A 17,596-nucleotide genomic window follows, 5' to 3' on the forward strand; every position below is an offset into this window, starting at 1 on the left:
CTGTGCCCAGAACTCACATGTCAACTCTGTTATTATGAATAATACTAGAATACTATGAATACCTATTAAAATTCTTTTCTGGACAGTTGGACCCAGCAAATGAGTTAAGCCGAGTTTCCATTTTCCTCATGAGAAAGATGGAAACACGGGTTCCTTCTCTTCCCCCCCCCGCGCCGCCCCCCCGTGTCACTCTCAGGGGTGGGGGTGAGGTGTAAGACAGGGTCCCTTTACATGACCCTGGATGTCCTGGAACTTACTACGCAGACCAGGCTGGCCTCGAACTCACATATACCCGCCTGCGTGCGCCACCACGCCCGGCTGGAGCAGGGATCCTTGCTCCCTAGGTTTGTATGGAGGTATACAAAGCGCTTGGCTCACTCTTCACGCCCCTCAGGGTCATCGAGTCCTCAACACACACGGCTCAGGTGCAGAGGAGACCGGAGAGGGTGAGGGTCAAAGTGGAAAGGTCGAAAGGCAGGAGCCTCTGCACCGAGAGCTCCCTGGACCTCCGTTACCCCAGCGACCGCGGCGGAGGGCGGCATCACCGAGTCCCAACAAGCTTTGCGAGCCCAGCTCCCCGGGGTTGCCTGCGCGGCGCCTGCTCCATCAAGCAACCAGACGCCCACACCGACGCCGACGCGGTTGCCTAGCGACACGTATTTCCCCAAGATGCTTAGCAGTGTTATGTCTCCTCAGCCAATCAGAGCTAAGAGGCACCTTCGCTGTCGACCAATAGATGGCGAGGCCGCGGCCCGCGACGGTTGACCGGGCGGCCGGTTGATCTCGGGCTCGGGAGGTTGGCGCGGTTCCCCGGGCGGCGGGGCTGCGGCACGGCGCGGTTGGCCTGCGGTGGGCTGAGCCTGGGCTCCTGGGGCGAGTCGGGGTGCTACGGTTATCCCGGTGCGCGGCCACCTGCCATGCCGTCCCGGGTGGAAGACTACGAGGTGCTGCACAGCATCGGCACCGGCTCCTACGGCCGCTGCCAGAAGATTCGGAGGAAGAGCGACGGCAAGGTGAGGCATCGCCGCCGCGCAGCCCGTCCGCGGTGGACCTGCCCGCTTTGGGAAGAGCAAGCCTCGCCTGCACCGGGAAGGGGCAGGGCAGCTCACCTGAAGGACCTGACAAAAGCCACTTGAGAAGGGAAGGGTTCGAGGGTGCGGGCCATGGCGGCCGGAACGCATGGTGGCAGGAACTGGAGGCCCCTAGTCACTCTGTATCCGCAGGGAGCCGAGAGATGTGTGCTCAGCTGGCTTGCTGCTTCTCGGTACCACCCACATTTAGGGTGGGTCTTCCCACTTGAATGAACTCCAGTCTATACTCCCTCACTGACATACCCAGAGATCTGTCTCCTAGATGATTTTAGATCTGCCAAATTGACAGTATTAACCATCATAATGACCTTGAGTTATAATATATATTGACATGTGAGGTTGTGTGTGGGGGCGTTGTTTTTCAAGTTTGGAAATTTCATTCGTTGTCTCTGAGGATAATAAATTCTTATACCTTGGAAACGTTGTTTCAGATACTGGTGTGGAAAGAACTTGACTATGGCTCCATGACGGAGGTGGAGAAGCAGATGCTTGTGTCTGAGGTGAACTTGCTCCGGGAGCTGAAACATCCAAACATCGTCCGTTACTATGATCGTATTATCGACAGAACCAACACAACCTTGTACATCGTGATGGAATACTGTGAAGGAGGGGACCTGGCCAGTGTCATTACAAAGGGGACCAAGGAAAGGTAAGTGGTAACTTTTGACTGTAAGCTGAAAGGGTATAGCTTTGGTGTTGTTAAGCACACTGTGTTGGGAACAGAGACAGAGCCCTTAATAATATAGTAGAAGGTTCTTGTATTTGTTTGGTGGGTGCACGGGACATTAGAAAATCCTTAGTGAAACAATACCCATATTTCATATTTTATAATAATTTACTTCCATGTTTGTGCACTTTGAAAGCTTAAATAGTTTATCCTGCGTTCAGTGATTTCATTCAGGATCATAAAATATGCGATTTCTTTTGCTCCAGACAATACTTAGAGGAAGAGTTTGTCCTTCGAGTGATGACTCAGTTGACCCTGGCCCTGAAAGAGTGTCACAGAAGGAGTGATGGTGGCCATACTGTGCTTCATCGGGATCTGAAGCCGGCCAATGTCTTCCTGGACAGCAAACACAACGTCAAGCTTGGGGACTTTGGATTAGCGAGAATATTAAACCACGACACGAGTTTTGCAAAAACATTTGTTGGCACACCTTATTACATGTCTCCTGTGAGTATCTCAGAATTTAGAGACTTTTTAATGTCTTAGGCGAAGCATTCAGATGCAAGGGAACTGAGGCTTGGATTGCTAATCAATCCAGTAGCCCAGAATTTACAATACAGTTTTAAGTTTTTATTTTTTCTTTTGTTTTCCTCAGTACTAGGGATTGAACCTAGACTGTCAGGCATTTGAGGCAAGTACTATACCACTGAGCTACAACCCAAGTTCTTTTATATATAATATATATTTTTAAAATCTTATTATTTATGTATACATGTATGTGTCTTGTGAATGTATGCCGTGTGTGGGTACTGGTGGAGACTGGAAGAGGGAATGGAGTCACCCACCTCACACACTTAAGCTGGAGTTCCAGGCAGTTGTGAGCTACCTGACATGGATGCTGGGAATCGAACTCTGTCCTCTGGAAGAGCATCAAGTGTTTAACCACTGGCCTCTCTTCAGCCCTCTTAGATTTTTTTTTTTTTCAAAGGGACTGCTTGGTCATTTTAATTCCTCAGTATTCAACTAGAGCTTTAAAAAAATTAAGGATTTGTTTATGTGTATGAATGTTTTGCCTATATGTGTATAAGTGTACACGTATGTGCCTTGTGCCCGAGGGGGTCAGAAGACAGGACTGGATTCTTTGGAACCAGAGTTATGGATGGATGTGAGCTGCCATGTGGGGGCTGGAAACCAAACCCAAGTCCTCTAAGAGCAACAAGTGCTCTTAACCACTGAGCCATCTCTCAAGTGTGCCCCAGCCCCTAGGGTTTCTCTGTGTAGCCCTGGCTGGCCTGGATCCCACTATGTAGACCAGGCTGGCCTCGAGCTCATAGAGATCTGCCTGCCTCTGCTGGGATTAAAGGTGTGTGCCATCATGCCCAGCTTTTGTTTCATTTATTTATTTATTTATTTGTTTGTTTTTGGTTTTTCGAGACAGGGTTTCTCTGTGTAGCTTTGCGCCTTTCCTGGAACTCACTTGGTAGTCCAAGCTGGCCTCGAACTCACAGAGATCCACCTGGCTCTGCCTCCCAAGTGCTGGGATTAAAGGCGTGAGCCACCACCGCCCGGCTTGTTTCATTTTTTTAAGTGGCCACATGTGCTAAGTTCCAGGGCTACAATATATAGTGTTTAAAGGCAACAGTGTTTCGCCGGCACATGCCTTTAATCCTAGCACTCGGGAGGCAGAGCCAGGTGGATCTCTGTGAGTTCCAGGTGGATCTCTGTGAGTTCGAGGCCAGCCTGGGCTACAGAGTGAGTTCCAGGACAGGCTCCAAAGCTACACAGAGAAACCCTGTCTCAAAAAACAAACAAACAAACAACAACAACAACAACAACCCAGTGTTTCCTAAGGTGTCAATCCTGAACACATGACCCCAGACTCCCTGGAGTATTCTTTAACGTGTAGAATCCTGGGCCCTAAGTGCAGAAACTGGAGGCAGCTGGTCACACTGAATCAGCAGGAAGCAGAGGGATAGATGCACGTGCACAGCTCACCCTCACAGTGACCTCATGTTTGAGGCTTGCGCCCTTCTCACATCTTGTTTTTACAGTGTTAATTTCTGTTCTTGCTGCTCCTTGCCTGCATTTACAGAGAGCTTCCAAAATGTCTCACCATCCCAAGGCACCCTTCTGTGCATATCCTTCTATCCTTGTATGAGTTTATTAATTATTGCTCATTTTTTTTTTTTCCAAGACAAGGTTTCTCTTTGTAGCCCTGGCTGTCCTGGAACTAGCTTTGTAGACCAGTCTGGTCTCAAACTCACAGAGATCCACCTGCCTCTCCCGAGTGCTGGGATTAAAGGTGTGCACCACCACTGAGCAGCTATTCCTCATTTCTTAGTATTGGATTGTAGAACATAAGATGAAATTGTTGAGGCAAGGGCATGACAGTTTTTAGCTGTCATTAGATGTCAAGATCCTAGGGCATGCCTTTAATTCCAGCCTGGTCTCCGTAGGGCTCTAGGCCAGCTAAGACTACATAGTGAGACTACATAGTGTCTCAAAAAACAAAAGCAAACAAACAACAAATAAATAAATGAACACCAGCCAACCTTGAGTCCATAAAGAACAGCATTGTGTTTAAGTGTAAGATCTTAGCAGAGCTTTCTTTAGTAATCCACAGAGATGTCTAGGATCTTCTAGATATATAATTATGCTAATAAAGCTGGTGACAGCATAAAACTTGGTGAGTTGTGACTCTGTTTTCAGAACAGGCCAGTTTTCCCATGGTTTCCTGTTCCACACAGAAAGCTTGATTACAAAGGGAAATCAAGAAGTTAACACCTGCACAATTGTTTTGTACCTCCTTTTCCCACCTGCCCTTGTGACTAGATGGATTCAATTTCCCTGAGGCATAAGTTGGGAGAAGTGTTGTCAGCCTAAGGAAGTTATTGCTGTGGTTTATAACAGTGGACTGGAAAAAAACAAAATGTGTGTGTGTATTTGAATATAAAGGAATAGTTAAATTAGATTTTTGTACCTATATCTACTAAGATGTGAACTAAATTCATGTTTTGATTACTCTAGCTTTTTCTATAATTCATTCATTTATTTTGATTTAGAAAATGTGTGTGTGTGTGTGTGTGTGTGTGTGTGTGTGTGTGTGTGTGTGTGTTGCCTGTGGAGGCCAGAAGAGAGCCGCAGATCGCTGGAGTTAATAAGCCATTCTCTAGCCCCCTGTTTTGATTTGTTTATCTTTTTTTTTTTTTTTTTTTTTTTGGTTTTTCGAGACAGGGTTTCTCTGTGTAGCTTTGCGCCTTTCCTGGAACTCACTTGGTAGCCCAGGCTGGCTTCGAACTCACAGAGATCCGCCTGGCTCTGCCTCCTGAGTACTGGAATTAAAGGCGTGAGCCACCACCGCCCGCCCTGGTGATTTGTTTATCTTTGAGACAGAGTCTCCTGTAGCCCAGGCTGGCCTTGAACTTGCTATTTAACGGAGGATGACCTTGAACTCTTGATCCTCTGGCCTTTAACTTGGGTGCTGGATTACAGCTATGTTCCACCAGCCAGTTCCTTTGATTTTTAAAATGGAGTGTCTAGTTGGTGCCCACAGCTGTGTGTAGCCCCAGCCGCCTGAAGGCTGAGGCGGATGTCTGAACTCAGGAGTCTGAGACACTGTCTCTAAACAAAACAAAATAAAATGGTGTTTACTTCCCGTGAGGACAGTGGGGAGAGCTCTCTAGTGCTGGCCTTGAACTGTGTCAAGCCCACAATAAGCATTTTATTTGTGAAAATGAGATGAGTGAATGAATTGCGTGTGGTAAAGTTGCCAGGACAAGCTCATTCCCCTGTTTCATTATACACTTGAGGATACAGTGGAAGCCACCATCTTCACTACTGTAGGCTAAGCTACACTAGTCCTTTGGATATGAAATTTTGAAAATTTTAACTATAGACAGAAAATTTAACATTGTTTCTTCTTAAGTGAACGTTTTCAAAGTAAACTTTGAGGTTCCATTTCATTTTCAGTTTATTGATTTATTTATTGTGGGTTTTGTTTTGGTTATTTTTTTGCTTTTTTTTTCCTTTGGTTTTTTTGAAACAGGGTTTCTCTGTGTAGCTTTGCGCCTTTCCTGGTAGACCAGGCTGGCCTTGAACTCACAGAGATCCGCCTGCCTGTGCCACCCAGTGCTGGCATTAAAGGCGTGCACCACCACGCCTGGCCCCGTTTGTTGTTGTTGTTTGACAGTAACTCACAACCAGGGTCACCCTAGAACTTGTTATGTAGCTGAAGATACCCTTGAATTGTTTTAGGGTTTTATTTCATGTGTAGAAGGGCTTCGCCCACATGCATGTCACCAGGAGTGTATGGTGCCTGCGGAGACCAAAGGACGTCAGATCCCCTGGAACTGGAGTTACAGATTGTAGTGAGCTGTCATGTGGGTGCTGGGAGTGAAACCTGGGTCCTCGGGAGGAGCGGCCAGTCCTCACTGCTGAGACATCTCTCCAGCCCCATCGTTGAATTTCTGACCCTCTTGCCTCTACTTCACAAGTGCTGAGATTAAGGTGTGGGCCACCACACCTTGTTGATTTTGTGTTTGGGATCCAGCCCAGGCGTTGTGCATGCTGGCAAGCTCTCTGCTAACTAAGCTGCCTCCCCAGCTGTCAGGTTGAAAAATTTAAACTTGGAAATAAAACAAGCTCTCAACTCCTTGATACTTCTCACCTTGTCTTCTAGGAGCAAATGAGCCGCTTGTCCTATAATGAGAAGTCGGACATCTGGTCGCTGGGTTGCCTGCTGTACGAACTGTGTGCACTAATGTAAGTAGGGAAGACAACGTCTGAGCCCAGGCCGACTCTGCTGGTCACCTGTCACTGGGCCCTGTTAAAGCTGACTTAGAAGACAAGAACAACAATACCACACCCTGACTTCTACAAATTAAGAATAGAACTCATGGGGCTGGGTCCTGCTTTGTTCAAGGATCTGTGTTTCCCAGTGAAACCGACACAGAGCTCAGGGCAGAGTTCATAGGTCAGGAGGACAAAGCAGGAATGCCGCAGGGGTCTGGAGAACAGAGTCTGCTCTTGACACTCTCCTCCTTCCCGTCTAAGCTCTTCCCAGAACATGGTTCTCCAGGAATGGAGAAGAGAGTCTTGCTCCCCGCTGACACATTTTGGGCCATGCTTCTGGATGTAGTAGGTAGAAGGCAGGGTGCCGTAGAATATCCAGAACATATGGGACAGCCCCCCAGAATGTAGGCAGTACCAAGAAACTGCTCAGCACAGCCACAGAAGAGCCCCAGATGGGGAAATAGAATGCCAGGCAGAGCCCAGTGTTTTATTCCTGTTATTTACATTCATTTAACATTTTTTAAACTTCCTTTCCTTCCCTTGCCTCCTCTTCTCTCCCTTCTCTTTTCTCTTTTATTTATTTATTTTTAAATCCAGGCCTCCATTTACAGCTTTCAACCAGAAAGAGTTAGCTGGGAAAATCAGAGAAGGGAGATTCAGGCGAATCCCCTACCGCTACTCTGACGGGTTAAATGACATCATCACTCGGATGCTGAATTTGAAGGTAATGGCGGCCAGGCTATGTGTGCACTGTCTGTTTTAATCCATTGGGTAAACTTTGGAGTGCACACTCTGCTGTAGACGGATGAGGACTGAAGACGAAGCATCCTCCCTGACTAAATATTGTGTTAGCAAAGGTGAAAGCTCACAGGCGTGGAAACACACACCTTGAACAACCTTCGTGCCTCACTTCCTGTTTTCCTTACCACCTTCTGCCCCGCTAACTGACAGCTAGTCCTTGGGAAGACTGAGAGAAGGGGAAGGGACCAGGTCTGGGGCCTTATTACTCTCCCTGTCCCTTGGGATTAGAGACCAGAACCAGGGAGAAGGGGACAGAGCAGAAGGAAGTGACCTGACAGAAGGTTTTCTGGCCCGTGGGATGAGAGGCGGATGTTCTATTTGTGTGTGTGTGAGGGTGATAGGCTTGAAGGCTGGTGAGGATGTCCTTAACAGTATTTAGAGAAACCAAGGTCTCACTCCCCGCAGCAGACCCCAGTGATGCCCAGCGTGGGTGCCAGTGTGTGGCGTCCTGCAGGGCCTGAGCCTCCTTAGAAGGGTGGGGTGAGAACAGATGAGTTAAAACCTGCGTCAGCTTGCAGACCCAGAACCTAGTGACCAGTAACCTTGTTTCTCCAGATGTTTCTAGATAGAGGAAGTGTCTCTTGTCTTGTTTATTCTCCAAATGTCACTGCTTTTCTTAAGATGACTGTTCTGTGGTCCGCCTGCCACCCTGTTTGTCCAGGATTACCACCGACCTTCAGTGGAAGAAATCCTGGACAGCCCCTTGATAGCAGACTTGGTTGCGGAAGAGCAAAGGAAACATCTGGAGAGGAGGGGCCAGCGCTTGGGCGAGCCTTCAAAGCCGCAGGCCTCCAGCCCTGTGCTAAGTGAGCTCAAGCTGAAGGAGATGCAGCTGCAGGACCGAGAGCGTGCACTCAGAGCTCGAGAGGACAGTCTGGAGCGTGAGTCGTGCCCAGGGCCAAAGGAGCTAGTGGCCTGTGCCATGAGGGAGGTGTGGCTGGGGTTTGAACAGAGGAGCTTGTATGTACAGACCCTCTTAGAACCTTTTGTTTCTTTCTAGTGGTGGGGAACTGGGATTGAATCCAGGACTTTGTGAATACTAGTGAGCTACATCTCAGCCCTTTTGAGTATGGTTCTCAACCTGTGGGTCATGACCCTTCCACAGGCGTTGCCTAAGATTATCAGAAAACACTTATTTCTGCTGGTCTTAGGAATCTCCTCCATTTGTCTCCAGGTGGATCCACCCACATGCAGATCCACCCACATACAAGTACCTGGGGTCGTGACGTCATTGTGCCAACCCCATCATAGACACTTGGAACAAAATCAAGTGTATATAATAGGGATGGTGTCATGATGTACTTTTGCAGACCAGTCACATATATGTAGAGAGTAGCAACTGTGTTGAAAATATCAGTATTGGAGATAAAACAATGCTTTATGAATTATAATTACTGGGTAAAAGTAAAATCATGTACTGTAAATCATCAACTACAGAAAAAAAAATCTGTACCATGGGAACTTCCTGTGGATGCTGATCAGATGTGGTTGATGTGAATACTGCCCCCTTGTGATAGTAACTGGTATGTAAAAAAAGAACACAATGCTAAATTGTAGGAAACTCCAGTGTACTGCATTGACTATGCCATGAATCATCTTTTGGACTAGTAAAGCTGTTGTTATATATTGTTTTCATTAGAAAACCATCCCATGGCAATGGTTGTATAGAAAGGAATGTTAAGGCTGGGTGGTGGTGGCGCACGCCTTTAATCCCAGCACTCGGGAGGCAGAGGCAGGCGGATCTCTGTGAGTTTGAGGCGAGTTCCAGGAAAGGCGCAAAGCTACACAGAGAAACCCTGTCTCAAAAAAAAAAAAAACAAAACAAAAAAAAGAAAGGAACGTTAAGAAAAGAAAGTATAATGAGGATTTTTTACAGTGTGGTTTTACTTTAGTAATTACAGCAGGAATTGAGAAACTACACTCTGTTATTTGTTGTGAAGTTCTGTCAGCCAAAGCCGAGCAACTGAAATGCCATTTTGATAACAGCATTCGAGCTTTGCTGCAAAGACACAAACTATTTTAGAAACAAAGCTGATGGACTTGATACTGGTGGCAAGCACCACAAACAAAACACAGCAGCCGCTGAAGCTTCACATTTGGAGGCACCCAGAATTGCCAGGACTATGAAACCTGACACCGACCCACGCTGAGGAGTTACTGTTGCCAGTGGCCATTTGTTGAAGTTGAGACGAACTTGTTACACAGTTGAGTGCAGTTTTCCTCTCTAAGGACACTCTGTAGAAGAATGGATGGCACGAGCTGAAGGTCTTGATCAGGTAACCCAGGAATTCAATCTGCTTCACTCCAGTATTTAGTGTCCAGCTTGATGAATCTACAGGTACTGTTTACATGAGGTGTAGTGATGGTGGGGACTTTAAAGGTGAGCTGCTTTTTATACAGACCTCTTGAATCAACAATACTGCACATGATGTATTTGACGGAGTTGGTTCATTCCTGAAAGAGCGTAAGATCTCGTGGGAAAGGTTGTGGTGTTGGCACAGATGGTGCTCCAGCTGTGCTGGGATGTCGATCTGGATTCAGCGTTTGGTACTGAACATTGAAAAAGCCATCTGAACACCAAAGTCATCGAACTCACTGTATGATTCATCGGCAAATATCAGCAATGAAGACAGTGCCACAGGAGTTATAGGAAGTCACGCAAGGCATGAATTCTGTCAGGTTTGTACAGGTGAGCACTTTAAACGATCGTCTGCTCAGCTGTGCTACAAGGTGGATCCGTGAACAAAGCTCTGCTCTTTCACACTCAAGAGAGATGGTGGGCAAGAGGAAACATTTTAAAATGCGCTTTTGAGCTTCGTGATGAACTCAAAATGTTTTTAATCAGAAAGCAAGACTGCAGTTTGAAGCACTTTCCAGCGATGAAAATGAATTGCAGAAGATAACTTATTTGGTTGACATCTTTCCATCTTGAATGAGTTAAAGTTATACTGCAAGGACCAAATGCAACATGCCTCGATTTGTCTGAAAACATCAGATCATTCCAAATGAAACTTTAGCTTTGGCAAAAACAGAAACAAATTGGATGATAATAGAATTCATATGTTGCCTACCTTATTGGGGCTTTCTTCGAGGAACATGACATTGAACCAGGTGATAATTTCTGTGAAAGAACACTTGCACAGGGCAATGATGGCGCACACCTTTAATCCCAGCACTCGGGAGGCAGAGGCAGGAGAATCTCTGTGAATTCAAGGCCAGCCTGGTCTACAGAGCAAGATCCAGGACAGGTTCCAAAGCTGCACAGAAAAACAAACAAACAAAAAACAAAAAAACCAAAACCACCACCACCAACAACAAAACACACTTGCACCTGCTTGCGGATGACAATTCATTGTGTTTTCCAAATCTCCCTGACGACACCCATTTGCACGTGCCAGAAGCCCATTCACAGCTGATGTTGAAGATGTTCCCGAGGTGGCTCCAGAGTTCATTGAACTTGTTAACAGCTGTGCAGCAAGAACTGACTTCTCTACAATGTCAGTTACACAATTCTGGATCAAGTGTTGGTTCATAGCCTTTCTGTCTGAGACTGTTACTCTTCTTCCATTTCCAACAACATATCTCTGTGAAACAGGGTGTACCAGCTTGCTGGTTATCAATCCTAAACACAGAAGTAGACTTGTTGTGGAAGATGTCTTTCTGTGCTCTTGCAGAGACTGCCCCGAGAATATGTGATCTGGAGAGAAAGAAGCAATCTCAACCTTCCACTGATGTTGGCTGTTTATGCATACTGTCACAGAATGTGGCATATAGTTTACTATTGTTATACTACAACTGTTACCCATGCTACAGCATGCTTCAAGACAGAATTTCACAACATATAATTATATATTGTCTTTGTGATTAATCACTATGCTTTAGTTATGTTCAATTTGTAATAATGAAAGCACATCCTGCATACCAGATATTTATGATTTATAACAGTACCTAAATTGTAGCTATGAAGTAGCAGCTAAACAGTTTTATGGTTGAGGGTCACCACACCATGAGGACCTGTGTCAAAGGGTCGCAGCGTTAGGAAGGTTGAGAACCACTGCCATAAAGGAACCTTCCCTGGAGTCCAGCAAGCGAGAGTGTTGAGACAAATGGGAGATTGCCAGACGTAAGAGGTTTTATGGCCAGGGCCCTTATTTGTTTCTTTTTTTTCTTCCCTTTTTAAAGAGAAGGAACGTGAACTTTGTATTCGAGAGAGACTAGCGGAGGACAAACTGGCCAGAGCTGAGAGTCTGGTGAAGAACTGCAGCTTGCTGAAGGAGCAGAGGTTCCTGTGTCTGGCTAGTGGCCCAGGTATGTCCGTCAGCTCTGCATACACCGTCCCCACGTGGACATGTACAATCAGTGTGACCGTCAGGCGTTTGTAGTGCTTTAATTTACAGACTCAGATGTCAGGCGACTTCACTGAGCATGTGTACTGGAGTGGGAATGAGATCCTGTTGGTGTTGTGACTGATTTCCTAAGTGAGAGACCTGAGACAGCTCCACCCACCTGATCAAACGACGTGGTTCATACTTATTTTAATTTTTGAAATGTAAACATTTTCAAAACTATACATTTCAAATTTTTCTCTGGATATTATTTTCTTTGGTTATGTTATCAAAACTATATTTCTCTTCACTTTCAAGTAAAACCTTGGTATTTTCAAACTGACACACTTCAGTCACCATAGAAGGTATGGATTAACAGGCATGGTGGTAAAAATCTGTAATTCTAGCATGTGGAAGACAGGGGAATTGCTAGGAGTTTGAGACCAACCTGTTCTCCATAGTGAGTTCAAGCCAGTCTTAACAAAAAGGGGGAGGGGGACTAGAGAGATGGTGCCTGGGTTAGTGCTTCCTGTCTTAGTCACTGTTCTACTGCTGTGAAGAGACGCCATGACCAAGACAACTTAGAGAAGAAAGCATTTCATTGTGGCTGGCTTGTAGCTCCAGAGGCTGAGTCCATTATCGTTATAGCAGGGAGCACGGCAGCAGACGTGCCGCCGGAGAGGTGGCTGAGAGCTGCACCTTCATCCTGTGGGCATAAAGCCCACCCCCAGTGACAGATGGAGTTCCTCCAACACACCTCCTAATCCTTCCCAAGTATCCCCACCCCCTGATGACTAAAAATTCAAATATATGAGCCCATGGAGTCTATTCTTATTCAGCTTACACTCTTCTTCCTGAGGACTTGAGTTTGGTTCCCAGCACCCATATCCAGCCCACCTGCCTGGAACTCTGGCTCCAGGGGAACCGAAGTCCTTTTCTGGCCTCCTCAGGTCCTTGTACTCACATGCACATAACCCCTCCCTCAATCCCCACACACATGAACATACACACATACACATAATTTACAAAATAAAATAAACAACAAAAAAGAAAATATATCTTGGGTTTCCAAGATGGCTGAGTGGGTGACCCGAATTTACTCTCCAGGACCATGTGGTGGAAGGAGAGCCCTGCCTCCCAAAGTCTACCCTCTGACTTTACACACCTTTAATCTCAGCTTTTAGGGGGCAGAGGCAAGCAGATAACTGTGAGTTTGAGGCCAGCCTGGTCTACACAGCAAGTTCTAGGCTAGCCACAAAATAAGGAGAAAAACTGGTGTGCTTCACATTCACACTCAGATAATCACTGAAGACCCTTTGGAGACTGCTCTTCAGCTAAGGGTGTGTTGACATCTGCCCTGGTGTCTTCGAGCAAAGGTAGTAGCTGGGTGAGGTGCTGGGTTTCGTTTTATGGGGTGCATAGATGGGTGTGTACAACACCCTTGAATCATGGTGTTTAAAGAAAGCTACAGAGCCCACTGCAGCGCAGACTTGAGTCTTGAGTATTATACACCTGAGTGTGTCAGAGCCACAACAAGCCGCAGAGCGGAGGTGAGTAGATGCCAGCTCAGGCCCAGGACATTGGCGAGATGAGATGCCCTTTTGCACAGTGGGACTGTAAAGTCACGCTCAGTGCAGCCAGGTGTGCAGCCGCGTCTCGAAAGCCCTCTGTCTGCTCAGTGGAGCCTGCTGCTGTCGGATGCACTGCTCTTTCTCTGAACACTTCCTCAGTCCATCCCGTTAGAGACGCCATGGTGTGAAAGTGCAGTGTCGGTCGTGGGGAGACAGCTGCCTCTTCCACACTGGTGCTAAGGTCTGCTGGCAGCAGCTTGTGCTTTGAAGTAAAAAGTGATGGTGGAACTCAGGGCACTTAATGGGAGCCAGCCTCCTGCCTCTCCCTCCAGCTGTCTCCCTTCACCTTCCTTGGGACTTAGCTCACACTTGATCTCCCCATGAGCACCACACAGCTGGCTCTCTGCACCTCTGTGCCATCTCCCTGCACACATGTCACTTAGATCTTCACCTGCTTGCTTATGGCCTGTCGTCCCCTACTAGAAAAGGGCCTTTGTTTGCTCTCAGTGGCCGTAGTGTGAACTCGGTAAATATTTAAGCATATTTCCTTGAAATGCACACCAAGGGAAACTGAGCCCCCAACAGCACCATCTGTAGTTAGGGTTATCAGTGCATGTGAGACACACATCACTCATTCACTGCAGCTCAGCTGGCCTTGCTCTCTCTGCAGTCGCTTAGACACACATTTTGGTGGGTGAACTGTTTGAACGTTGTAAGTGTGCTCTGTAAGAAAGCTGTGCTAGTGAGGTCACCTGTCATAAGTTCTCAGGAACAGAGTAAATACTGATTTCCCACAACCCTAGTGCATTGACCTTTAAGAGGAAAGTTGACTATTAAGAAATCAAAGCATTTGTCCTTGATTATTTGGTGTATTTCAGGGCATGGTGTCAACTCATACCTGTGTAGGTATGAAGGAGGCTGAGGCAGGAGCATCATGAGGTTAAGGACAGCCTGAGCTACATAGCAAGATCATAGCTCAAACAAACAAAACAAAATAAAAAACGGGCTGGAGAGATGCTTCAGTGGTTAAGAGCACATGCAGATTCTGTAGAGGACCTGAGTTCAGTTCCCAGCACCCACATAAGGTGTCTCACAACCACCTGTAACTCCAGCTGCAGGAGATCCAGGGCCCTCTTCTGGATCTGAGGGTACCTGTATTCACGTGCATATATCCACACACACATTGGTCTCTGCCACCCTATGCTCCTGACTGCTTGTCCAGAGAATAATACACGGGTGTCCGCTGTAGGTCAGTAACCTTTGACCTGTATGACAGAGTTGGTCTCAGGTAACACAGACCCCTCTCTTTTTCTTTCTAAAGAACTTGATCTTCCATCATCAATAATGAGGAAGAAGGTTCATTTCCGTGGAGAAAGCAAAGAGAATGCCTCGAGGAGTGAGAATTCCGAGAGCCAGCTTGCCAAGTCCAAGTGCAAGGACCTGAAGAAGAGGCTTCATGCTGCCCAGCTGCGGGCTCAAGCCCTGTCGGATATTGAAAAAAACTACCAACTAAAGAGCAGGCAGATCCTGGGCATGCGCTAGGCCAGCAAGGCCAGCAAGGCATGGAGCTCGGTCAGTATTCAGTACTGCCATCCCACTAGAGATTGGTACTCAACTGCTGTAGTTTTATGTGTCTGGTTCTGAGCTTCGCCTTTGTGTGCAGTGAGCATGATGCTGGGATTGTTTGTGCTCTTTCTCAGCAACAGGTCTACAAGATGGACATGTCTCCCTTTTCCTCCTAATATCCCTGTATAGAAAGCATGGTGCCTTTGCTGGTTAGTTGGGCTTTTGATCCTGTGTGCGATTACTACTGGGAATATGAGATGGGACACCATAGATTTTAGGAGAAAATAATGTTAGGGAAAGAATATTTAACCTGGAGGACTCACTGAAAAGTTTATGTGACTGAGTGGTGTGCCTGCATCTGTCATGTTTAGTTTTACACTGTAAATCTGCACAGCAGAAACTGTGTGCCCAGCATCTGCTGTCCACAACCATGGATGATGTCTTTTAGTGGTCCTCAGCCACTTAGTGATGGTTGTGTGTTGGTGTCTCCTGCCTTCACTGCAGTTTCCAGATGAGGCTGCAGCTGGGGTGTGACCTCACTGTTCACAGGGGATCTGACAGGGCAAGAGTCTTCGCTCTTTCACAGGGTCTTCGCTCTTTCACAGGATCGCATTACAGAGGTCAGGGAGAGCTTTTTTAGTGTGTGATATTACAGGGAGAGACCCAGCCATTGACCTGAAAGCCCAGCATTCCAGTTCCAAGCTGTTTATTGTGCTAGTTAAAATACCAGTGACAGACTCTGGGAGAGAAATGAAAGGGTTGAAGCTTCTACCTAAGAACATGGATTTACCTTCAGGGAAACTTCTGCCGGAACAGCTACCAGTGAGTGCAGAAGAGGCATTTAGATTCCTGAAGAAACCCAAGGAGGAGGCTGACACAGATGAGGCCCTCAACACGCTGCTGTTACGTGGCACAGGAGGGCACCTGGGGACAGGAGGCTGCTGGTGAGCCCAGGAGAGCTGCTCACTGTCATTCTCCACCTGAAATGCCTCTGTGTCCAAGAGACTCACTCTCCCAGTTCTTGTATGGCCTTGAGTAGATGGTTATTTCCCTGAAGGACTCCAGATTGTGCCCTGTCTGTAGTAAGTGCCCCTAAGTATGAACTGAACGGTCTGAAATGCTACAGGGTCTTCATATTTTAAATCACATGTATTGTTCCCTAATGTTAGAGAACTGTCTTTAGAAAGGTGGTCTGTTTAAGGCCACTGGGAAAAAAGCAGGCCACCTTTGCCTTCTGCCCACAGCCCCTTGAGACAGCTTCAGAAAAGAACTGTGTGGTGTGTGTTATTGAGGGTGATATGCCTTCACCTGTGTTAGGGCCAGACATTTGCTGATTAGTTTTCTAAAGACCTCATCAGAAAGAGGTTCATTTGCCTTACTTAATAAGTGCTGTTGGCTGAGAGGGGAGGTCAGAAGCATTTTAATGCCACTTGTCTCATGGTTAAACATACAGACTTCTTGCATTTTAAAATTCTGTGTCCTTTACTTTCTGGGTCTGTAATAACTTGCTTGGGTGTTTAACTTGCCAGGGTTGACTTTTTTAATGCTTTGTGTAAATTCTCTGTTTGGCACTTGTAGCTGCAGAAGGCAGTGCCAGGGATCTCTTGCAGATGCAGATGCAATGCCTGGATCTCTTGCAGCTAGTCCTCTTGCAGATGCAGATGCAATGCCTGGATCTCTTGCAGCTATGTCTTTGGTGGCAGCTTGGAATGTTAAAATATGGTAAGCATCTTGTCTGTTTCTGTGACAATCTGCCAGATGGGAAATCCTGTTGAAAACTAGAAACTTGGTGGTTTTTCCTTTTTCTTTTTCTCCTTTGGTCTATAATGATATTGGTATAGCAGTACAGAGTAAAATCCTGTATATATACAAATCTTAAGTATGAGGTTTTAAATGTTCCTAACTTTGGAAAACTTAATTGGATACAATTGTTTATGAATAACCAGGCATCTTATTTATAAAATTTCCAATATAATAAAAATCTATTTTGTGGAAATTCATCATTGTGATGTTTGGTGTGTGTGTGTGTGTGTGTGTGTGTGTGTGTGTGTGTGTGTGTGTGTATGTGTATATATGTAGATGCATTTGGAGCCTAGAGGGCAACCGCAGGTGTCATTGTTTAGGAATTGTCTACCTTGATTTTTGATATGGCGTCTCCCTGGCCTGTGACTCACCAATTTTGTCAAGCTTGCTATCTCCCATATCCCAGGGTTCTTCCCTTTTGCCTCTGCCTCCTTAGTGTAGAGATTACAAGCACATTGATTGCCTCTAACTTCCTATGTGGTGTGGGGCCTGGACTTAGTTCCTCATGCTTGCATAGCATGGCTTTCTGACTGAGCCATCTCCTTAGCTCATGATGCCTGTGTTTTATTTTTATTCTCCTGTATGTCAGTTATCTCCCATTTTCCCACAGTGTAAATCTTTCAGTTTCTTACAGTTATGTCTTTTGTGTTTATTGGTCTCTGAATTGGATTGAAGAAAAGTGGGTGATGCCCAGGGAGCTACATTCCACTGGTAAGCTGTAGTGGACTGCACCCTCTCATTGATCATGGAGGCCAGCAGTGCTGACCCGAGCAAGCCTGCTCTACAGGGAACACTGGGTGATGTTTAGACATATTGTTGAAAGTCATAACTGAGGAGAGGGTGCTGCAAGTGTCTCATAGGTAAAGTCCAGTGATGCTGCTGACTGAGCAGGAGCACTCTCAGGAAGCCTGGCTTGTGCTGGGATGGGCTGGATGTACTTCCACCCTTAGAGAACTTAATTTGGGTTTTGATGGGTTTGGG

The 17,596-nt window shown here is 46.4% G+C and overlaps 1 protein-coding gene across 2 annotated transcripts; it reads left to right on the forward strand.

Moving 5' to 3' along the window:
- The first annotated feature begins 723 nt into the window (after nucleotides 1-723).
- Nucleotides 724-16,812, forward strand: Nek2 (NIMA related kinase 2). 2 transcript variants are annotated; one of them, XM_052738028.1, is made up of 8 exons: nucleotides 724-1,013; nucleotides 1,523-1,740; nucleotides 2,025-2,265; nucleotides 6,437-6,519; nucleotides 7,147-7,273; nucleotides 8,012-8,231; nucleotides 11,533-11,658; nucleotides 14,568-16,812. In XM_052738028.1, the coding sequence occupies exons 1-8, from the start codon at nucleotides 918-920 to the stop codon at nucleotides 14,786-14,788; spliced, it is 1,332 nt and encodes a 443-aa protein (XP_052593988.1). In that variant the 5' UTR covers nucleotides 724-917; the 3' UTR covers nucleotides 14,789-16,812. The 2 variants fall into 2 exon arrangements, with proteins under 2 accessions (XP_052593988.1, XP_052593989.1); XM_052738029.1 differs by lacking the exon at nucleotides 724-1,013 and adding an exon at nucleotides 1,277-1,424.
- The last annotated feature ends 784 nt before the right edge of the window (nucleotides 16,813-17,596 follow it).

Source organism: Peromyscus californicus, unplaced genomic scaffold (assembly GCF_007827085.1).
Source record: "Peromyscus californicus insignis strain IS unplaced genomic scaffold, ASM782708v3 Scaffold_14__1_contigs__length_90479793_seg_2, whole genome shotgun sequence".
Lineage (NCBI taxonomy): Eukaryota > Metazoa > Chordata > Mammalia > Rodentia > Cricetidae > Peromyscus > Peromyscus californicus.

What these genes read in the sequence shown, in the direction of transcription:
- Nek2 (XM_052738028.1), top strand. Translation starts at nt 918, where the DNA reads ATGCCGTCCCGGGTGGAAGACTACGAGGTGCTGCACAGCATCGGCACC. An exon ending in ACAAAGGGGACCAAGGAAAG is followed by an intron (nt 1,741 to 2,024) that starts GTAAGTGGTAAC and finishes CTTTTGCTCCAG; the next exon opens with ACAATACTTAGAGGAAGAGT. An exon ending in GTGTCTGGCTAGTGGCCCAG is followed by an intron (nt 11,659 to 14,567) that starts GTATGTCCGTCA and finishes TTCTTTCTAAAG; the next exon opens with AACTTGATCTTCCATCATCA.